Source organism: Argopecten irradians, unplaced genomic scaffold (genome assembly GCF_041381155.1).
Source record: "Argopecten irradians isolate NY unplaced genomic scaffold, Ai_NY scaffold_0606, whole genome shotgun sequence".
Classification (NCBI taxonomy): Eukaryota; Metazoa; Mollusca; class Bivalvia; order Pectinida; family Pectinidae; genus Argopecten; species Argopecten irradians.
The window spans coordinates 10,581-30,921 of record NW_027188073.1 but is presented as its reverse complement, the minus strand read 5'-3'; the positions used below and the strand labels follow the sequence as shown (position 1 = coordinate 30,921).

Genomic DNA, 20,341 nt, shown 5'->3' with positions numbered 1-20,341 from the left:
AAAATCTCGATTTATTATGACCCATAGAGACTTGTTTCAACCACGTGTATTTTTAGTAAAAAGTTAGACTATCATTGGCGCCCCAATACCATTTCAATAATTTTTCCATGAACTGTACCACCCTTGTTATACTCACAATCGTCATTTAAATCCATCTTATAAAATCAATGTGTAAAAGAGCAATTAAGTGTCAGTGTACTTCTAACACGTACATGATTGTTCATGTACTTAGGCATATAGTAAGTTTAGCCGATAGTATAAATTTACTCAATTTTCTCATATTAATCAGTGCTTTCCACGCGTAAAAAGCAACTGATCAGTAGTTCAGAATATCATGTTATAAAAGAAAATATTTCCCCTTTCAAGAATCTTTTAGTTTTTCCAAAATTGTCAATACCATTTAGGCCTTTACCAGAACTCTATGACAAGTAAGTCCATGTACAAGATTTAACAGATATGCCCCTGTTGGGCAGATCCCTCACAGTTGACCCGGAAGTAAGGTCAGAGCAATCAAATTACTGTCAAAGTTGATGGAAGCGCATTCGATGTCAGCATGCTAGTAAGCTTAAATATTGGGTCTACAAGCTTAGAACTGCTAGAACCACTAATCAGCACTAGAATTTTTAGCGATTTTGAAAGTTTTAAATCTTTTACTATTGGGCATAGAGGCTCCCAACAAGCGGGCACAGCTAATAGAAATTTATTGAGGTTTGTACAGGTAAAATGTTTGTGGCCAAACTAATGTTTTAGCAACCTCATGCATTGAAACTCTTCAGAACAGTAGGAATGGCAAAATAACATTTACTCTAATTCCCTATTATGGCACTAACCAAGCTCCTGCCCAATTTGTAGGGTCAATAACCACAAATTTATTCACATAAAATTAGCTTTCTAATAATCCCCTTACCTCCAAGGATGTTTTGTGGCCATGCAATTTGGTCACCAATCCATCAAAAACTTATTTGGGACAAGGTAGCCGAAATTTATAGGATTTACCATCTATTTCCCCCTATTTCATGCCCCACCCATCCTGCCCACTGGGGGGGTCAAGCCAAAACTTATAAATTTTAGCAAGTTGTTTTCCCCTTCTCCGAAGGATTTTGTGACCGCCAAATTTGGTGACTACATGATCAACCGAAGAATTAGTGACAAGTAGCAATTTACAGTAATTTACCTCTATACCATTCTACGATAACCCGAATTGGGCCCCACCCCTCCTGCCCCCCCGGGACATTGAGCCTACAAATGGTTATACATACAAGTTTGGATTACTCTATTCCCCAAGGAGTGACTCATTTGTGGCCAATATTGAATTTACCAATCCATGCAGAATATTAACAAGAAGGCCCAGTAGGTGATTGTATCCGCTCATCTTGGTGGTTTACCTCGTAATGTTCCCCTAATTGGGCTCCATTGTTTCTTTTTCTGCCCCTCTCAATCCCCTATTGGGCCCACCTGCCCCGCCGGGGGTCAGAGCCAAAAATTTATACAAGTTCTGTTCCCTTCTCCCCTCCAAGGATGTTTGTGGCCAAATTTGGTTACAATCCATGCAGAACTCAGTGACAAGTAGCGATTTATAAATGAGATTTTACCTCTATTTCCCCTATTGGGCCCCGCCCCTCCCTGCCCCCGGGGGGTCAGAGCCAAAAATTTATACAAGTTCTGTTCCCCTTCCCCCAAGGATGTATTGTGGCCAAATTTGGTTACATTCCATTCATATAACTCTCTATGGACTAGTAGCGATTTAAGGATTTACCTCTATTGTTCCCCTATTGGGCCCCGCCCCTCCTGCCCCCAGGGGAGAATCAGAGCCAAATTTATACAAGTTCTGTTCCCCTTCCCCCAAGGATGTTTGTGGCCAAATTTGGTTACAAGTTTAATCCCTGCACAACTGCAAGTCTGAAACTCTTATACCTCTTTTACCCTATTGTTTCTAAGATGTATAGGGAGGATTTTACAAGGGCCTGGTTTCCCCCCATTGGTTTGGGCCAAGTAATAGTTCTGGAAATACAGGTTCATTCAGAAACATCTAGGTCATGTAGCGGATTTATAGGATTTACCTCCTAAAATCCCTAAATGGGGCCCGCCCCTCCTCCGGCCCCCTGGGGTCAGAGCCAAAATTTATACAAGTTCTGTTTCCCCTTCCCCCAAGGATGTTTGTGCCAAATTTGGTTACAATCCATGCAGAACTCTAGGGACATAGTTTAGCGATTTAAAGGATTTACCTTCTATTTCCCCTATTGGGCCCCGCCCCTCCTGCCCCCTGGGGGTCAGAGCCAAAATTTATACAAGTTCTGTTCCCCTTCCCCAAAGGGATGTTTGTGGCCAAATTTTGGTTACAATTCCCATGCCAGAACTCTAGGACAAGTAGCGATTTATAGGATTTACCTCTCAATTACCCCTATTGGGGCCCTGCCCCTCCTGCCCCCTGGGGGTCAGAGCCAAAATTTATACAAGTTCTGTTCCCCTTCCCCAAGGATGTTTGTGGCCAAAATTTGGTTACATTCATGCAGAACTCTGACAAGTAGCGATTTAAAGGATTTACCTCTATTTCCCCTATTGGGCCCCGCCCCTCCTGCCCCCTGGGGTCAGAGCCAAAATTTATACAAGTTCTGTTCCCCTTCCCCCAAGGATGTTTATGGCCAAATTTGGTTACAATCCATGCAGAATTCTATGACTAGCAGCGACTTAAAGGATTTACCTCTATTTCCCCTATTGGGCCAAGCCCCTCCTGCCCCTTGGGGATCAGAGCCAAAATTTATACAAGTTCTGTTCCCCTTCCCCCAAGGATGTTTGGTGGCCAAAATTGGTTACAAATCCATGCCAGAACTCTAGGACAAGTTGCGATTTAAAGGATTTACCTCTACCTCTATTCCCCTATTGGGCCCCGCCCCTCTCCTGCCCCCCGGGGGGTCAGAGCCAAAAATGTTTATACAAGTTCTGTTCCCCACCTCCCCAAGGATGTTTGTGGCCAAATTTGGTTACAATCATGCAGAACTCTAGGACAAGTAGCGATTTATAGGATTTACCTCTATTTCCCCTATTGGGCCCCCGCCCTCCTGCCCCCGGGGGGTCAGAGCCAAAATTATATACAAGTTCTGTTTCCCCTTCCCCCTAAGGATGTTTGTGGCCAAATTTGCGTTACAATCCATGCCACTAACTCTAGGACTAGTAGCGATTTATAAAGGATTTACCTTCTATTTACCCCTATTGGGCCCCGCCCCTCCTTGCCCCTGGGGGGTCAGAGCCAAATTTATACAAGTTCTGTTCCCCTTCCCCCCCCAATGGGATGTTTCCATGGCCAAATTTGGTTACAATCATGCAGAACTCTAGGACAAGTAGCGGTTTTAAAGGGATTTTACCTCTTTTACCCATTGGATTTGGGCCCCGCCCCTCCTGCCCCAGGGGGGGGGGTTGTCAGAGGAGCCAAAATTGTATACAAGTTCTGTTCCCCCTTACCCCCAAGGATGTTTGTGGCCATATTTGGTTACATTTCATTGCAGAACTCTCTACGGACAAGTTGCGATTTATAGGATTTACTACCTCTATTTGCCCTATTGGAGCCCCGCCCCCTCCTGCCCCCGGTCAGAGCCCAAAATTTATACATAGTTCTGTTCCCCTTCCCCTGAAGGATGTTTTGGTCAAATTTGGTTACATCCATTGCAGAACTCTATTTGACTAAAGTAGCGATTTAAAGGGATTGACCTCTATTTACCCTATTGGGCCCCGCCCTCCTGCCCCCTGGGGATCAGAGCCAAAAATTTATAAGCAAGTTCTGTTCCCCTTCCCCCAAGGATGTTTACTAGCCACAATTTGGTATTACAATCCGAGTTTGGCAAAAACTCTAGGACAAGTAGCGATTTATAGGATTTACCTCTATATCCCCTATTGGCCCCCCCCCCCCCCCCCTTACCTAAACTCTGGGGGTGCCAGAGCCTCAAAATAGATGAATATCAAGTTAACTGTTCCCCCCTTCCCACAAGGATTGTTTTGTGCCAATGATTTGGTTACCAATCCATGCAGAACTCTAATGACAAGTAAGCGGCGATTAACTCAAAGGATTTACCTCTATTCCCCTATTGGTCCCAGCCCCTCCTGCCCCTGGGGGTCAGAAGCCAATAAGTTATACAAGTCGGAAAACTGTTCCCCTTCCCACGCTAAGGATGTTTCTGGCCACTTTTGGTTACTCAAAATCCATGCAGAACTTAGGAACAAGTAGCGATTTAAGGAGTTTTTTTTTTTTTTTTTTTAAAACCCTCTGATTACCCTAGTGTGGCCCCGCTCCTCCTGCCCCCAGGGGGTCTGAGCCAAAATGCCTTAAACAAGTTCTGTTCCCCTTCCCCCAACGATGTTTCTTGGCCAAATTTGTTATCAATCCATGCCAGAAACTCTAGGACAAGGTATACGATTTATATGGATTTACCTCTATTACCCCTACTTTGGGCCCTTGTAAGTTAAGCAATCCTGCCCCCTTAGGTCAGAGCCAAAATTTATACAAAGTTCTGTTCCCCTTCCCCAAGGGTTTTCTTCGCCAAATCGGTGTTACAATCCATGCCAGAACTCTATGACAAGTAGCGATTTTAATAGGACCTTACGGACGGATGACGACGGAACGGTCGGGACGGACGACGGGTCGCCGCGCCATGATCATAAGCTCACCGGCCCTTCTGGCAGTCAGAGCTAAAAAAAGTAGTAGGTACAATTCAGGAATTCAGTATGACTTAAGCGTCCAATGCGGAATTCAAATCCTTACCACATTTGGTTGGTCTATCCATGAGTAGCACTCTTTGACCTAGCTATGACTGTAAAGGAAATTTGCACCGATTATCAAGATGGCGACGCTACTTAAGCCATGCTTGACCGATCGGTTCCATCAATGATGGTGGGCTGATAATAAAGAATGAATAGCCACATACCTAAATAGTTGTTCTGACCAATGGCCCTTATTGTAGACTTCTATATGTCAAATGTCATAAAGATATTAATACTTGATTGAGTTTACGCATATCAGCAAAATGAAGATTACTATGTACATGAAACAATCGAGCTATGGCCGTGGTCAAAAGGCTTTAGTATGTGTAAATTACCTATTTTGCAGAAGTTGACAAGATGCCTCATATTAAGCAATCATAGAATTTTATACACACGAGAGGGAAGTCATTTTTGTCAATGTAAAAGTCAAGGATGCCCTGTAATGAGCTAACTTTCATCTGTTCCATAAAACTTTATGATCTGTACAAAGCAATGTGGAATATAGTTTTGATTCTCTAGTTTAAAAACGGACCCATTTCTAAGCAAATACTGAATTATATCGAGTAAAACACCACATGTAAATAAAGCATGCCCTTAAGATTTCAGGGGAGAAGGAAACTTTTAATTTTACAAAGCTGACTTTTGATCAAGAATGCATCTCATTAAACATTTCACTGTAAAAGGTTATTTCAAGCTTTCTTGTAAGAATACTGACCTTCTTAGCGTAAGCCCATCTTTTCAGGTCATAGCATATATACAGGTTTTTTCCTAGCACACATCCCTATCAGAGAACATCAAAGGCTCCCATTAACCTAATCAGGCACCTTATATCAAAGGCACTAATTAACTGGTCAGTCTCAACAACTTTTGTTTAATGTTACGCACAAAACCATGCACTTGTTCTCCCCAATACCTTGCAAATATGCCAGATAACTCCTTAATCCTGAAATATAAATTCCTAACATACTGTTTATGCCCAAGCACCTGCTAAAACCACAATTTCAAACACTAGATTTGTTGACAATTCCCATTTTCAGGTCCCCTTATGATGCAGCACAGTCACTTTCTGCCGTTAAACCTAACCATAGTACTGTCCCTGAATAACTAAACTCCTACATTCATTAAAACGGTATTACTCATCTTGGTCAATCTTCTATTGATTCCGCAGTCATGACAGTTGCATCATAGAATGCAATTTAGGGCAATATGCCGGGCAATCAATGTAGCAATGACGAAAATCTAATGACAATTTATTGGCAAACTGCACACCTCATAAATGATGTTATTAACCTGGGCTAAAGCTTATGTTATGACAAGTCTTTACTTTCTCAATTTATGTTAGTGAATCAAGTTTCGATATGAAGTGGAGGGCAGTCGTTCTATAGAGAAACCTGTTCGTAAAGAGATCGAAATAAGCTTAAGGTTGAACTTAGGCAATTCATGAATAAAAGCGTAGAGGTTTTCTACATTGTTGCCAACCCTGAGTAGTACTACTTTTACATGTTTATGTGAGAGAGCAGTCCATGCAAACACCTATGATCTTGAACCACAAGCAAAAAAGAAATTTTATTAGGCAATTTACTCACGTTTAGCTATTACACCATAACCTGATAATGTGCATGATACATAAAGTTAGATTGGGAAACAGAACTCCTACATCATACTTATGCCATTGCAAACCCATTAAAAGTTTCATCAATTGGTGACTAATATTATATAGCCATGTTAAATTACACGAATTATTGGGATATAAAATTACTCGCTTAAATAGTCACATAGTTTAAAATGAACTAACCTTACCCTAAAAGGAGAAATCGATAAGCGCCTCTACTGGTAAACAACGATTATAATAATCTATCAATGCAGTAGAATGGAGTCATTTGCTCCAAGGACACTTCCTTAAGTTAATGCCTAAATGGTCTACCGTGCAAATTGAACAAGTTTTGACAGTATTATTACTAAAGCTGGCTCAGCAATGTTCCGTAAGGTATGCTTCAAACCTCTAAAATAGAACAACTTCAAAACATCAAATCTGAATTTTATCACAATAGCTTTGGCAGGTGTATGTAAATGATGTTAATACAGAACATCTTTGTTTGACCAAATAACTTTCACAATTAATCAGTATAATTCACCAGACTGGGTACATCCTTAGCACATCTAAGCTGGATATTAATTGCCCCGTAGTAGAATCAAGGCTAGCAACAGTTACACATCAAGTTAGAATGAGAATCACTTTTGTCATGGCGACATACAGAAGCAAGACAATTTGGTCTGACAGACTTTGTAACCGCATTATGGTAACTTCAATCAAATGACTTTAAAGAGGTAAAAGTATTGTTATTAGAAACAGCGAGGTCATACTTAACTAGATAGTTGATGTTGATTAACAAATAGGTCAATGGCTTAAAGGAAATCGTTTACAGTTTGGGGTTACTAGACTTCGTAATATGGCCCCCAAAAACTTCCTTCACATGTATGCTTTGTTAGTCCTTGGGGAATCAGTGAACTGGAATTCTCTGACCCTATTCTAAAAGGGATTTCGTACAACAGATAGACAATCTGTAACCTATTAAGATCCTGCATACAGTTTGACCCCCCCCAGGTTTCTACTGTCACAACATGTGTACGCTCCTGCGTGGAACAAGAAATGAAGAATCTAGCAAACGTTCTAATATGTATATATTATGCTTAAACATATAGAAGACAAAACAGAAATAGAAGTGGCGGCCAAATCCTGATTTCAGCATTTCACTATGCTTAAATTGATTAGCATTTCTAGTATCAAATTGGCATAATAACGGAAAATTCATCAGCACATTTCTATCACTTCACTAGGTAGCAGTCAATACCGGTGTAAAAAGTTAGGTGAGGTACCGAGAATGTTTATAGTCAGTAATCCAATCCGGTGTGTACCTTAGTAACAGCAGAAGCCGATAATTAGATATAAGCCAAAATGTCTGGATCAATAGAGTAATAATTTTTCCAACCCTGTATGCATCTTAAGCAGTTACTTAAATATTGAGCAGTAAATAAATTGAGTCTCTACATTCTATACCATTTTAGTTGTTTTAAGTTGTCATAGTTACTACATCTCACACAATCGCACATTATTCTCCAGGTTCACACCCGCAATCATTATCTTACTCCACACATATAGGACTGCATTGTTACTTGTGCAGTCCACCAATTTAATGTCGTTTGGTCTTAGTTGCTACAATGACCCTAATACAATGATGCACATTAAGTATCTCCAATCATTTCATACTACGAAAATAACAGAACTCCAGAATTCCTTCAGAAAGCATAATGTGGTACAGATTTTGACATCGTTTGAATTTCTAACATATTAAAGGTAGAACTGAATTCACTAATTGGACCATTCACTTCAACGACAGCTGACTTTCTGAGCAATAACCTTTTTGATTCACAAAATTGATTTGTCATGCTCAATAAAACCAAAGTTTACCTGCCTTGGTAAGTGAGATATCCGAGGAACGGGTGTTACTTTCCTTAAAATAATGCAAGTGGTTTTAATAACAAATCTTATTCAGTCATTGATTGATCCATTACCCAAGTGATCTCTCTAAAAGTTATCGTTCCATGTAAAACTCCAGAGAAATGTTGCATTAAAGATCCGTATATAACATCCTTTGACCATAAACTCATAATTTAAAATAATGTATAGGACATTGGAATTTTTTTCTCATACTAGGGCTGATCAATACTTTTACACCGATATGTAACTTACAGTTTCATCCGCTGATATCGAATTAACAGGTACGCTAACAAATTTACCTGTACTTGTTTATGCAACTGAGATGGTGTCATCGCAAATTGTAAGTTGACTCTTCCGAAAAACTTATTCTAAGTCTTGAAAAATTACTTCAAGAACTTCAAGCAATTGATAAATCCCTTTGTACAGAGAAGTGTGTTTCTTAAGCATTGGTGATCGACACCTAATGACTTAAATGTCTTTTTCTGTTCAGCTGAAGAATCGAACAATGACACAGGTCTCTGTACTGGAGTACATTACCTGTGTCATGGAACCAAACACCGTATGTTCAGTCTTAGGTTAGATTAGATCTAGATTGACTCAGAATTATATTTCAGAAAATGTCCTTTTAATCGTTTCTCCTACAAATGGTAAAAAATTTGGTCAATTGATATTTATTAGAACCAATCAAAGCATCTTGGTCAGCAGGAAATTTAATAAACGAGCAGTTACAAATAGGTTACAGGTAATTTGCAGGACTATTCAGACCATAAGGGATAATAATTAAAAGCTATGTGCAACGAGAGTTACTAATGTTACTTGTAAGTTAAGAACAACCTACATTGGCATCCCAAAAAAAATGTCTGTTTGCACTTATTATTGAGGAAAAGATTGCGCATGCCCGATATCAGACTGGCTTAGACATTATTTTTTTAGTTTTTGTGTTAGTTAGACATGCAGTATATTACACAAAGCAATTGATGACCATTGGACTTCAACGGTCATTGTTGAATATGGCATAAATTCAATTTATACAGTAGGACTTAGTGGTTAACTTAATTGCTAGAAAACAAATAAAACCGGACTCTTTAATTGCATCTTTGAAAGTTAGTCTGACTCCTTAGTGATATCCGCTAAAGTTTTGCCTTCTTAGGTAATCTGATTGTTTTCAACTTCGTGTATTTGAAGTATCCAATATGGTTGCTAAGATTCCAGTTATTTGAATATAAAACATCAGATTGTGGAAATGCCAAATTTCAGCAACGCTCCCAGATCCAAGAATCTTGGCATATCCCCTTGGGTGTGAGAATCAGAATTTCGTTGTTTTTCACCAAAAATTAGTGATTGAACTCCGACCTGCTGTTTCAACTATTGACCCCATGAATCAACTTAAAACCTAAATTGGGTTGAAAGACCCTGAACGTTATTTTTTTTACATGAGTATCAGACTACCCAACAGGAAGTGGGCCAAAGAGTTCACTTGTCTTGATCATAAATAAAATCTATTGATTTTAAATGTCCCTGCCATTTTTGTTCAAGCAATTTTACATGTCCTAAATACTTATATGACCACACTAGATTTAGTTCTAAAGGATACAAGTTATTGTAATAACCTTTGTATAAATATTACAGGAGTTAGCTGCCATCTTGCAATAACATTTTATACACATGAATATGTGATGTGCATGTTGTTCGAGAAATAGCGGTACCAAACCCTATCCAACAAATTTTCAGAGACCAGTGATCGCCAGAGGATCTTGTTAACCATGTGGTCCTATGTCTGAAAATTAAGAACAATTTGGCCCTCAACTCGGCCGAGGGTATCGGGAAAGGGGAACATGTACATATAAAATGTGTTGAGACAGATCGTACAGTCAGTATATTCTAACTTCAAATCATGACAAACTTCAAATCAACCAAATTTATTCGATAGAAGGCCCGGTTGGGTCGCATACTTTTGTTCACCGAAAGCATTACAGCAATTTTCGATCCTAAAAGGCAAATGCACAAACTAGGTTTCTAATAGTTAGTAACCTATCACATAACAATTATGAGAAAGATCCTTTCAGTATTTTACTTAGTGACCAGCCCTCCATAAGCTTTACATAATTGTATGGACATTTGAATCACAAAGGACAACATTTGAACATATCTATTCAATGAGATGCTAATGAATGCTGTAGGGATCGATCAGGTATAATATACCGAATAAACACTAGGTTCCAAACTTTGCACTTTAACAGATGAAAGTAGCTAGGAACCTGCAGTCCTTTGACCTTTTAATGATATTAGGTTCGCTAATTTGTGTATTAAACTCCTAAAGTTTAATTATACTTCAGAGCAAATCAATTATCTTCAATGGCTAGCTCTGCTACAAAAACCATATCAAACTGTCCAATGATAAAATTGTTGACCGATCAATTTTGTCTTCCAAAATGCAATATGACACAACAAATTGAGATTGTAATGCCCTAAGGGAAACTAAATTTATGAAAATCCACCTTTGGAGAGAATCCCCACCAGGTGATTCTGTCCGTTGACCTTGGCCTCCTACTTTCCGCTGACATTTCTGTAGTAACAACTAGCCCTGGTAACGAACATAAACTTATCAACTGGTTGGCCGGTCGACTATCCAATACATAGGTTCAGACACAAAGTAATTTATATGAAAGTAGTGGCCTAATTGACCTTTTTGACCTCGCATCTATTGCCGTCTAAGGCCCCGGGGGTCAGCCCTATCATTTGTACAATTTCAAATCCCAACCCTATAAGGATGCTATCATTGCATTATAAGTGCTCTTCCATTTTTAGTTGCAGAGAAGAAGTCGTTAATATGGAAATAGCTAAATTAACCCCTTTTGACCCCACCCTTCAGGCCCCCGGGGGGTCAGTCCCATCATTTGCAAAATTTTGAAATCCAAACCCTATAAGGATGTAACCATTGCATTATGAGCGTAATCCATTGTTAAGTTGCAGGGAAAAAATCATTTTAAATATGGAAATTGACCCCTTTTGACCCCGCCCTTTAGGCCCCCGGGGGTCAGCCCTATCATTTGCACAATTTGGAATCCCCACCCTATAAGGATGCTACCATTGCATTATGGGTGCTATACCATGCTTAGTTGCAGAGAAGAAGTCGTTTATATGGAAATAGCCAAATTGACCTCTTTTGACCCCGCCCCTCAAGCCCCCGGGGGGGTCCGCCCTATCATTTGTACAATTTTGAATCCCCACCCTATAAGGATGCTACCATTGCATTATGGGTGCTATACCATGCTTAGTTTCAGAGAAGAAGTCGTTTATATGGAAATAGCCAAATTGACCCCTTTTGACCCCGCCCCTCAGGCCCCCGGGAGGTCAGCCCCATCATTTGTACAATTTTGAATCCCCATCCTATAAGAATGCTACCATTGCATTATGGGTGCTATCCCATGCTTGGTTTCAGAGAAGAAGTCGTTTATATGGAAATAGCCAAATTGACCCCATTTGACCCCGCCCCTCAGCCCCCCGTGAGGTCAGCCCCATCATTTGTACAATTTTGAATCCCCACCCTATAAGGATGCTACCATTGCATTATGGGTGCTATCCCATGCTTGGTTTCGGAGAAGAAGTCGTTTATATGGAAATAGCCAAATTGACCCCTTTTGGCCCCGCCCCTCAGGCCCCCGGGGGATCAGCCCTATCATTTGTACAATTTTCAGTTAGAAGCCCATAAGAATGCTACCAGTCAAATTTTGTTGAAATCCGACCAGCGGTTATGGAGAAGAAGTCGATTGTTGACGGACGACGGACGCTGCGGTATCCCATAAGCTCACCTCGGTCCTTTGGACCAGGTGAGCTAAAAATAGATCTAATTTGAGAGAGAGAAAAAGTGAAAAATTCTTTGAAATTTAATTGATTATAATGTATTTATATTTACTTTTTTTTTCATAATGTATTTTTTTTCAAAAATGTACACAAAAATTCTGGAAAAAAATTCCCTTCCTATTTTTTTTAAACATGATTTTTAATGAAATCCTGAAGTTTAACCGATCTGGGCCGACTATTACAATTATCCAAAATGGCGGCCATTATGATTGCAAACTGTGTGACTTGGGGGACAGTTCGGCCTATTAAACATTTAAAACATGAGTAAATCATTTACAGTTGTAAGCTGTGTTTGTTTTTGATGTAATGCTCACTAGCTGTAATCACAAAATGTATTGAAAGGCCAGGTAATTGTTTTCTTATCGTGGCCAATCGGCCGATCAACTTCAGCTGTAATACACACGTGTGACACTACCAAGCCCAGGTGGAAACAGCCCCAGACAGCTAATTAGGATCTGGGTGGTGGTCAGGGAGTGTTCACACCTCTTTTGTCTACCTAATTTTCAAGCCAGTGCCCCATTGTCTGGTGTATGGCTAGAATTGGCGAATTTCACCGTATGGAAACGTCTGTATAGTGGGAGGAAAACTTTGGGTTCATGAAAAATTCATCTTTCGCCAATGCTGTTTTTAAATCGCCAAATGCATTTCGAATTCGCCATTGGCGCCTATGGCTACTGACAGCGCAAGCCCTGTTTCTGGTCATCCTCCAGGGATTACTATCACTGTTGTTATGTTTAACCCAAGACTATGTCATAGTAAAACTGAAGGCTTTAAATTTTGTGTGCAACAACAGATAAGACAAGTAGTTTGGTCCTTCGATGTAGGTCTTTGACTGGTCAGGGTTGGTTTTTTTCCTCCTTAAGTTCCTTCATTTTCACTATGAAATAGTCCAATGTGGATATGATAGTGATGACAGTTACCCAGGGAATATTGATAATGCTTTTTGGTGGACTTCTTAATTCGCCTAAAATTAGTGGAATTATCTTTGAAGACAAACTTATGTTTTATCAATAAACAGAGCATCATCAAATAGAAGTTATGACATACAATATACAATACTTATATATCACTACACTTAGTAGGTTTTTTTATCTACAAGAATTTCGTTATTTGTTAAGTTATTTAAGAATCTTTTCTAAGTTCATTTAAATATCAGAACACCTAAATGTATCTTTCCATTGTACTCTAAAGACTTCCTGATTCTTGGAATATTAGAACTAACCCAGAAAAGGCAGCTGTAGATCTACTAGGTCTATCCCAGCCACATGGTGTCCTATCAACAAAAACAATACACATTAGAATTATTGTCCACAATTCCTTTTCTATAAGGTAAGCCAAAATGTTTAAATGTAATGAAGATATCAATCTCTTTCAATGCCAAGAACTCTCTCTTTGTAAACAAGTAATATTTACATACATTAATGTTACATTATATCTATGAAATCACTGACTTGATAGCACAGTAATGCTACATTAAATTTTCTTTTGTGGCTACTTAACCACAATTTTTGTTTCATTTTACTTTCGAGATGAACTTTTGCAGGTTGAAAATATGATTGTGGTTAAATTTATTTGCTGAGAAAAACTTTTGTGAATTTACCTTGGTCGTGAAAAAATTTAATTAAAATTAGATGTGTAACTCCACTCCACTACGATGCTCTACGATACGCTCCAATACGAGATCTAACAACTCCCCGTTCAGGGTCACCTCAACATGACCCCTGGCCTAGAATCGGAACATCTTGAGATGTACTAGCAGCTTTTTATACTTCCAAGATTCAATCACACCAATGATTTCATTGGCGACACCGTGATTGGCTAACCATAGAGGTCATGCTGAGGTGACACTGATCAGGGAGTTGTAAGATCTTGTATTGGAGCACATCGTAGTGGAGCGTAATTATAAATCTAATTTTAATAAGATTGGTTGAAAAATTGAAGAAAATAAATCGGTTTAGGGTATACTAATAGATTTTGCAAGCTTACTTTGGAAAAGGAGAATGAACTTGTGGAGTTTTCTGTTTTCCAGCCATCGGATAACATCTGATGTGCTCCACTGCTTCAACTGAAAATTGAAAGAAATAAAACATTATTTTCAGTCTCCTAATGCTGACATAGGATGCTCAAACACTATGAAACTCATCTCTTTTAGCTTGAAGACGAACAGGAAAAACAATGTGCTCGCTAGAAGCATCTTGTGAGAAAGCATGCAATCACTTTTTGTCTTAAAACTCCAGCCTTAGAGCACTATGGTATAGATGCAACCTGTGAAGGTCTTTGATGTATTGTTGGTGATATATGCGTTGTTTGGTGACTTAATAAGTTTTTACAATATTGCAAAACTTTCCAAATGTTGTTGCAACGAATGATAGAAAAAAATATACCAATACATGTAGTTGTCACTAACTGTTATGTGTAAAATATGTGAGAAACAGAATCTTGTATTGGTGTTTATACAAACTTCAAGAATAACACTTACTTGTGAAATATGTCTAGAATCAAATAGGCCATGGGCTAGGAGGGTCCCATATGCACCCCCACCCCAAACCTCCGAACCAATATTTTTCTGAACCCTTATGACCTACTGATCACAAGTCAAAATTTTAATATTGCATAAGTTGGGTTGAACTTATATTATGAAATATTTGCTCAAAAATTACAATTCTTAAGCTTAAAATCTTTTTTTTTTCATTTCCTGATGACAAATCACTGCATATATTTGATTATTTGGTCTTGATATGTATTTGCTGTTCTATTGTGATTGTGGTTATTTTGATACTTCATTTGTCCACTTCGGTTGAAAAATATCAATGTTGTGACTATATTTCAATTTTTAGTAAAATTCGAGATGGCGGCCATTTTGATGACGTCATAACCGGAATATGCAATGTTAACATTTTGACTTGTGATCAGTAGGTCATAAGGGTTCAGAAAAATATTGGTTCAGAGGTTTTCGGGGGGGGGGGGGGGGGGGGGGGGGGGTTTACAAGTGGGACCCTCCTAGCCCATGGCCTAAAATCTTCATGCTACATAACTACTTATAGAGGATCCTAAAATGATATACATAATAAAATTATACACGACTTCTAACCAACTGACCTGTCGTGTAAATGATTGTTCTCGCTGGACTGTGCTTTGAGACCCAGATGATCGTCTTTGGTCTTCTGAAGACAAAAACAAACATACAAATGTCAAATGTGCAACAAAACCACCAAGAAACCTTTCATATTTTACTCTTTATAATTTTATGTTTTGGGTTTAAATGAATATGAATAATTACATATTAGGGACATGTAGACCGCTAAACCTGCCTATATTATTAGGTTTTTCTAATTTTTTTAATCATTTTTTTTTGCCTGGAAGATAGTCAGCTTGCATTTTAATTGCGATACCTCTTAAAAATCATGAAATTGTAGGACAGATTTGGCCTACGCTAAGTCAGCGGCATATTTCTTATACATCGTCCATGCAATGCCAGGAAAAGGTACAAATACCTATTCATTGGAATCTTATGTACTCCACTGCTGGTACCCCCCATGTTACTATTCCATTTATGAAATTAAACAACTCTGCACAATGAGAAATACTTCCGAGACCCTTCTATTTCACACATTTGTAATGGCCACCGAATACACATTTAGTTGAGTAAATGGCAGCCAATCACCGTCGCTTCCGGTTTATTTTTTTTTTAAACATGTGTAGTTGAGAGGTAAACAAAATGCCAGTTACTTGAAGTTACTATAGTGAAATCATGGTCGACATACATGACATGTTGTCAAACATTCAAATTGAACACGAACATCGCTGGTACCGCATCACTTTCGTGATATCCAAATTGCATATACATGTACCTAGCTTTTTGTTTTCCCAGCATTGCATTATGTATTCTTACATAATAAAATATTATTTCCGTCTTTAAGTTTGGTGAAATACAGATTTTTGCATAATTAACAGTACCCTCTTATTTGGAAATCACAATATCCTTTTGCCTACTCTAATAATTAGTATAGAAGTACTTCAATACAAACAAATCTCAACCAAATCTTTACCAGTTTAAAACAAATGGTTTGCTTCTATTATTGAAATTGATGAGCAGTAATTGTAACTGTTATGACTTTATGTTTATTAATTAATCATAATATTAATTTTGAATGAACCTTGACCGGTTGTTGTGTTTGACCAATCAGAATGCAGTAATTCCTCAGTGCGTTTCTGCTGTTGCTGAAGTTCGGACAGTGTCGTGTCAATCCTCTGTTCCTGTTCCATGTTGACTCGCTGTAACTGGGCCAAGTTACTTGTTAGTCTGTCAGACGACCGCTCCAAATCCTGTCGTCTGATGGACATTTGCTGTGTCAACAAACAACGCAATTTTTATTTTCAATGTATTCATGAATAAATTAATTCACAATCAAAGGCTCTTACTAACAATATATCTTGTATATGCATTCATTATACCCGTATATGTTTTTACACAATTATTTGTAAAAGTATTTGAATTCGCATAAGCTAGAGCTCACACGCAGAATTATTTGAATGTTTGTATCACACAAAAATAAAGTGTTTTACATACATGTACAGTAGCCCAATTTCCTGTCTATATCTATATATAGTCACACCCATAGTCAAACACACATGTATTTATACTGGAACACAAAATGTAACAGTGAATGTCAAAGCACAAAAAATGCAAAGTCATGGGCGACATATATATATCATTTGACCAAGTACAGCTTGCCATATGCGCATATATGATGATTATGAACGGTCACTTGGGCCTGTATAACTCACCTTAGCATCTTCAATACAGAGATTACTATTGTAGTGATAGTAACCCCTGGTATATTACGGATGCCACTATGGAATTTCATGATTATGATCAATATACAACTTCTAGTAACTGACTTACCTCTATTTCCCCTAATGGGCACAAGCTCTGCCCCTGCCATTTATACAAAATCTTATTTATCTCCTTCGATCCCACAGACCAAATTGGTCGTAAAATTCATTCAGTACTTTATATCACATGTCAGTATGAGAAGTTATGTAGAAAGAGACAGTCGACACAGACCTAAGCATCATTATATATATATATGTATACACCTAGTTGCACACATAATTACCTCACAAGCAAATAGAACTAAAAACTCATGCAAAACATTTTAGGCATGTATATATATGTATGGGTCCCATATATCTGCAATATTTTAACTCTAATTAAAGATCTAGACTTATCAATGGATATTGTGTATATATGTATCCTATGGAATACCGAAGTGATTTATAACTGATAATGGGAATGAAAGTCTGTTCTGAGATAAAACAGTTTTTAATGGGAACAGAAACTCAGTATAGTATATTTGTCAGTTAGTATCAAACTTAATGTAGAGTTGTTTATAATTATTAGTGTATTAATTAAGTTATTAAGACAGATGAGAAGTGTTTATTTGCAGCTACAGATGTATAACTTCTGAAATTTGTAGAAATGAAGGGAAGACACGAATGTATCTGTATATTACTAGAGTTATCTGCCCTTACGCCTATATGTTGTATAGGTAGGTATTGATTATGAACTTGGCACGTATATACAAGGCATTGTGTTTACAAGCATAATGTCATATTTTTCATACAGTAGAAATGACATTATCTAATTTTCACTCATCATAATCAAATTATCGATACCTATATACCTTCAAGGGCAGATAACTCTGTAATATACATAGACGAAATAGCTGGACATCAATTATAATGACCTTTATAAAGCAAGGTATCTATAATATTGTCATTGCATTGGCCATGCAAGGTCAGCCAACTGCAAGTGACCTTTAGTAAAAAGATCAAGACTCTCAGTAAGCCTTTGAGAAAAAGTTTAATACAATGTACTAAGTTTGCGGTAAATCATCAATTAATATGTAACATACCTCAGATCAGTATCCATTTCAAATGCATTTTATCAGGTGAAATATCTGACAGAACAATCATGCAAACATACATAATCGCATGCAACAACCATACAGCTTCACACATGTATTGCAATCGATGAATGATTATGTAATATGTTAACAAGAGGCCCAGACCTCTACAGTGATAGATCTAGAGTGAAAGACATTTTGAATACCTGTTGTTTTTCATTGAGAAATATGCAAGGATATAGCAGACACATGCAGTTAACAAAGGAGTCACATATTTTGTCAGCCAATTTTGTATTTGATTAAACTGAGCAAGTTATGTAAGATTTTCTAAGCGAGTCCGGAACACAATTTTTCAAATTTTGATAACTTCCAAAGTTCCATTACAAAGTAATATAGAGCCTAGAGGGTTCTCGAAATTTTGGTGAGTCACAGTTATCGTTGATAACGGCCTTGATGAGAAAACTGAAACTTGATAATTACAGATATTGAACAATTTAAGGAATATCAGAAAATAAATCCGTCATTTCAGAAAAATCAAAAAGTTTTCTACTGCCGAACATAGCAAGATACTTACTTTGAGAACTTTTCGGGGCTGCCCAGGAAACCCTTGCATCGTCATGGGAACTCAATAACTTGTAACAAGTCACATGTGTATCATAGAGCCATGTGTAGTATCACAGGCACATGTGTATCACACATACATGCTGGTTATAACAGTACAGACAGTCATGCAGTGTGTTATAAGGGTTCCATGCTGTTAACACTGTAGTCTGGCCGCAGTAGCACATAGCCTTTCACTATAGTCTACAGAGGTAATGTCAAACGATTAATGCAATCAGATACCGTACTCAACATAATAATCTCACTTTCTTTTCAAGTTTCTTGATATACAAATGTACCGTACTAGCAAAGTCAGTTAAAAGAACTGTATACATGTGATTTTACCAATTAAGAGACAATGGAATCATTATTGACTTATATGGTCAGTAATCTTGATTTTGAAATGTAAAATATTTACTTTTACCAATGTGTAATTCTTATAAAATCATGAATGTTGGAAATCCATTTTTTGAATACTAGACTTTTTTTCTGCAATCAATCCTGCAATCAATTTCTCTTATATCTGTACAATGGTGTCACAGGACAGAAACTTCAATAGAGTTTGTAATTGTAATACTGAATTCAACCCAATTAGCGCCCAGGGCACTTAAAAAATGATAAAAATAAAAAGGTGTTAATAAATCAAAATTCTTGAAAATCTATACCGTTTTATGTAGTTTTGGTCTTTATTTATGCCTGGGAAATTAAAATTAAGGCCTCAAAAAGGGGAGGGGCGCTTTTAGGGACATGGGCGCTTATTGGGTCGAATACGGTATATAATAAACTTTCAAATCAACATTAAAATAAGGTTTAAGAGATATATTAATTGCATGGTATAAAGATCTAGAAATGTATACTCTACATCTTACATGGACTGCCAGTGCTATCATTACATTGAATACGGTATCAGAAATGAGCAGACATGAGACAGAAATATGATACATATACAAAGTAAACAGACACATAGAGATTGACAGACTTATAACAAACACTATAATTAATATTTAGGTCATGGCGACACAGCAAACACAGACACATGTACATTTTTATATCTACACTAAGCTAGCCAGGGAAACAAGGGAATCAATATGATACTGTATTCTAGCACCCTATTCTGGAAATTATGTGATTTGATCATGATAGAGTACTGCAAATAATTACATTATTATACTTCAAAGCTGAGAGACGTGGTGGTGTTGATTATTTGAGAGGGGGCTGGGGAGGTTTTTATAAAAAAAAAATATATATATATCTCATATTTTATGCTTTCGATCGAGTATGTGTTTTAGCCAGATGGCACAACGTAATGTCTCAAAAATGTCTCGCTATGCTAACCCTTTAACGTTGATTGTTGTTGGAGTTTGTAGGACTATTTTTTTATAGTAATATTGACTCGGGTCGGGGCCCCTGTGGTTGGGACGTTTCGTCCACATGCCTAAGTCAGTAAGTGGACTGGTGGTACGTGCAAACCAAAATATAGGCTAGTAATATCAATATCTACAGTTCTCATCAATGCTTAGAAACCATTACTGAAACATTCCGGCATCCCAATAAGTATCCACGTGATACAGCAGGTTGGAATGTGACATTTCAACACCTGTTGATTTCGGCCATTCGGCATTCCAGTAACAGATGTTTTCTATCAAACTCTGTTTTCGCCACAAAGTACACAAACTATCGCAATTCATCTGATTGCAACATGATTGTTGATATTTCT

At 37.9% G+C, this 20,341-nt stretch overlaps 1 protein-coding gene across 1 annotated transcript; it reads right to left on the bottom strand.

The window, feature by feature from the left end:
- Nucleotides 1-13,325: 13,325 nt before the first annotated feature.
- Nucleotides 13,326-20,340, bottom strand: LOC138313127 (uncharacterized). The gene is made up of 5 exons (XM_069253753.1): nt 18,599-20,340; nt 16,273-16,462; nt 15,215-15,279; nt 14,102-14,180; nt 13,326-13,388 (listed from the first exon to the last, which is right to left on the bottom strand). Exons 1-5 carry the CDS (start codon nt 18,641-18,643, stop codon nt 13,333-13,335), a joined length of 435 nt encoding a protein of 144 aa, XP_069109854.1. The 5' UTR covers nt 18,644-20,340; the 3' UTR covers nt 13,326-13,332.
- Nucleotide 20,341: the final 1 nt, after the last annotated feature.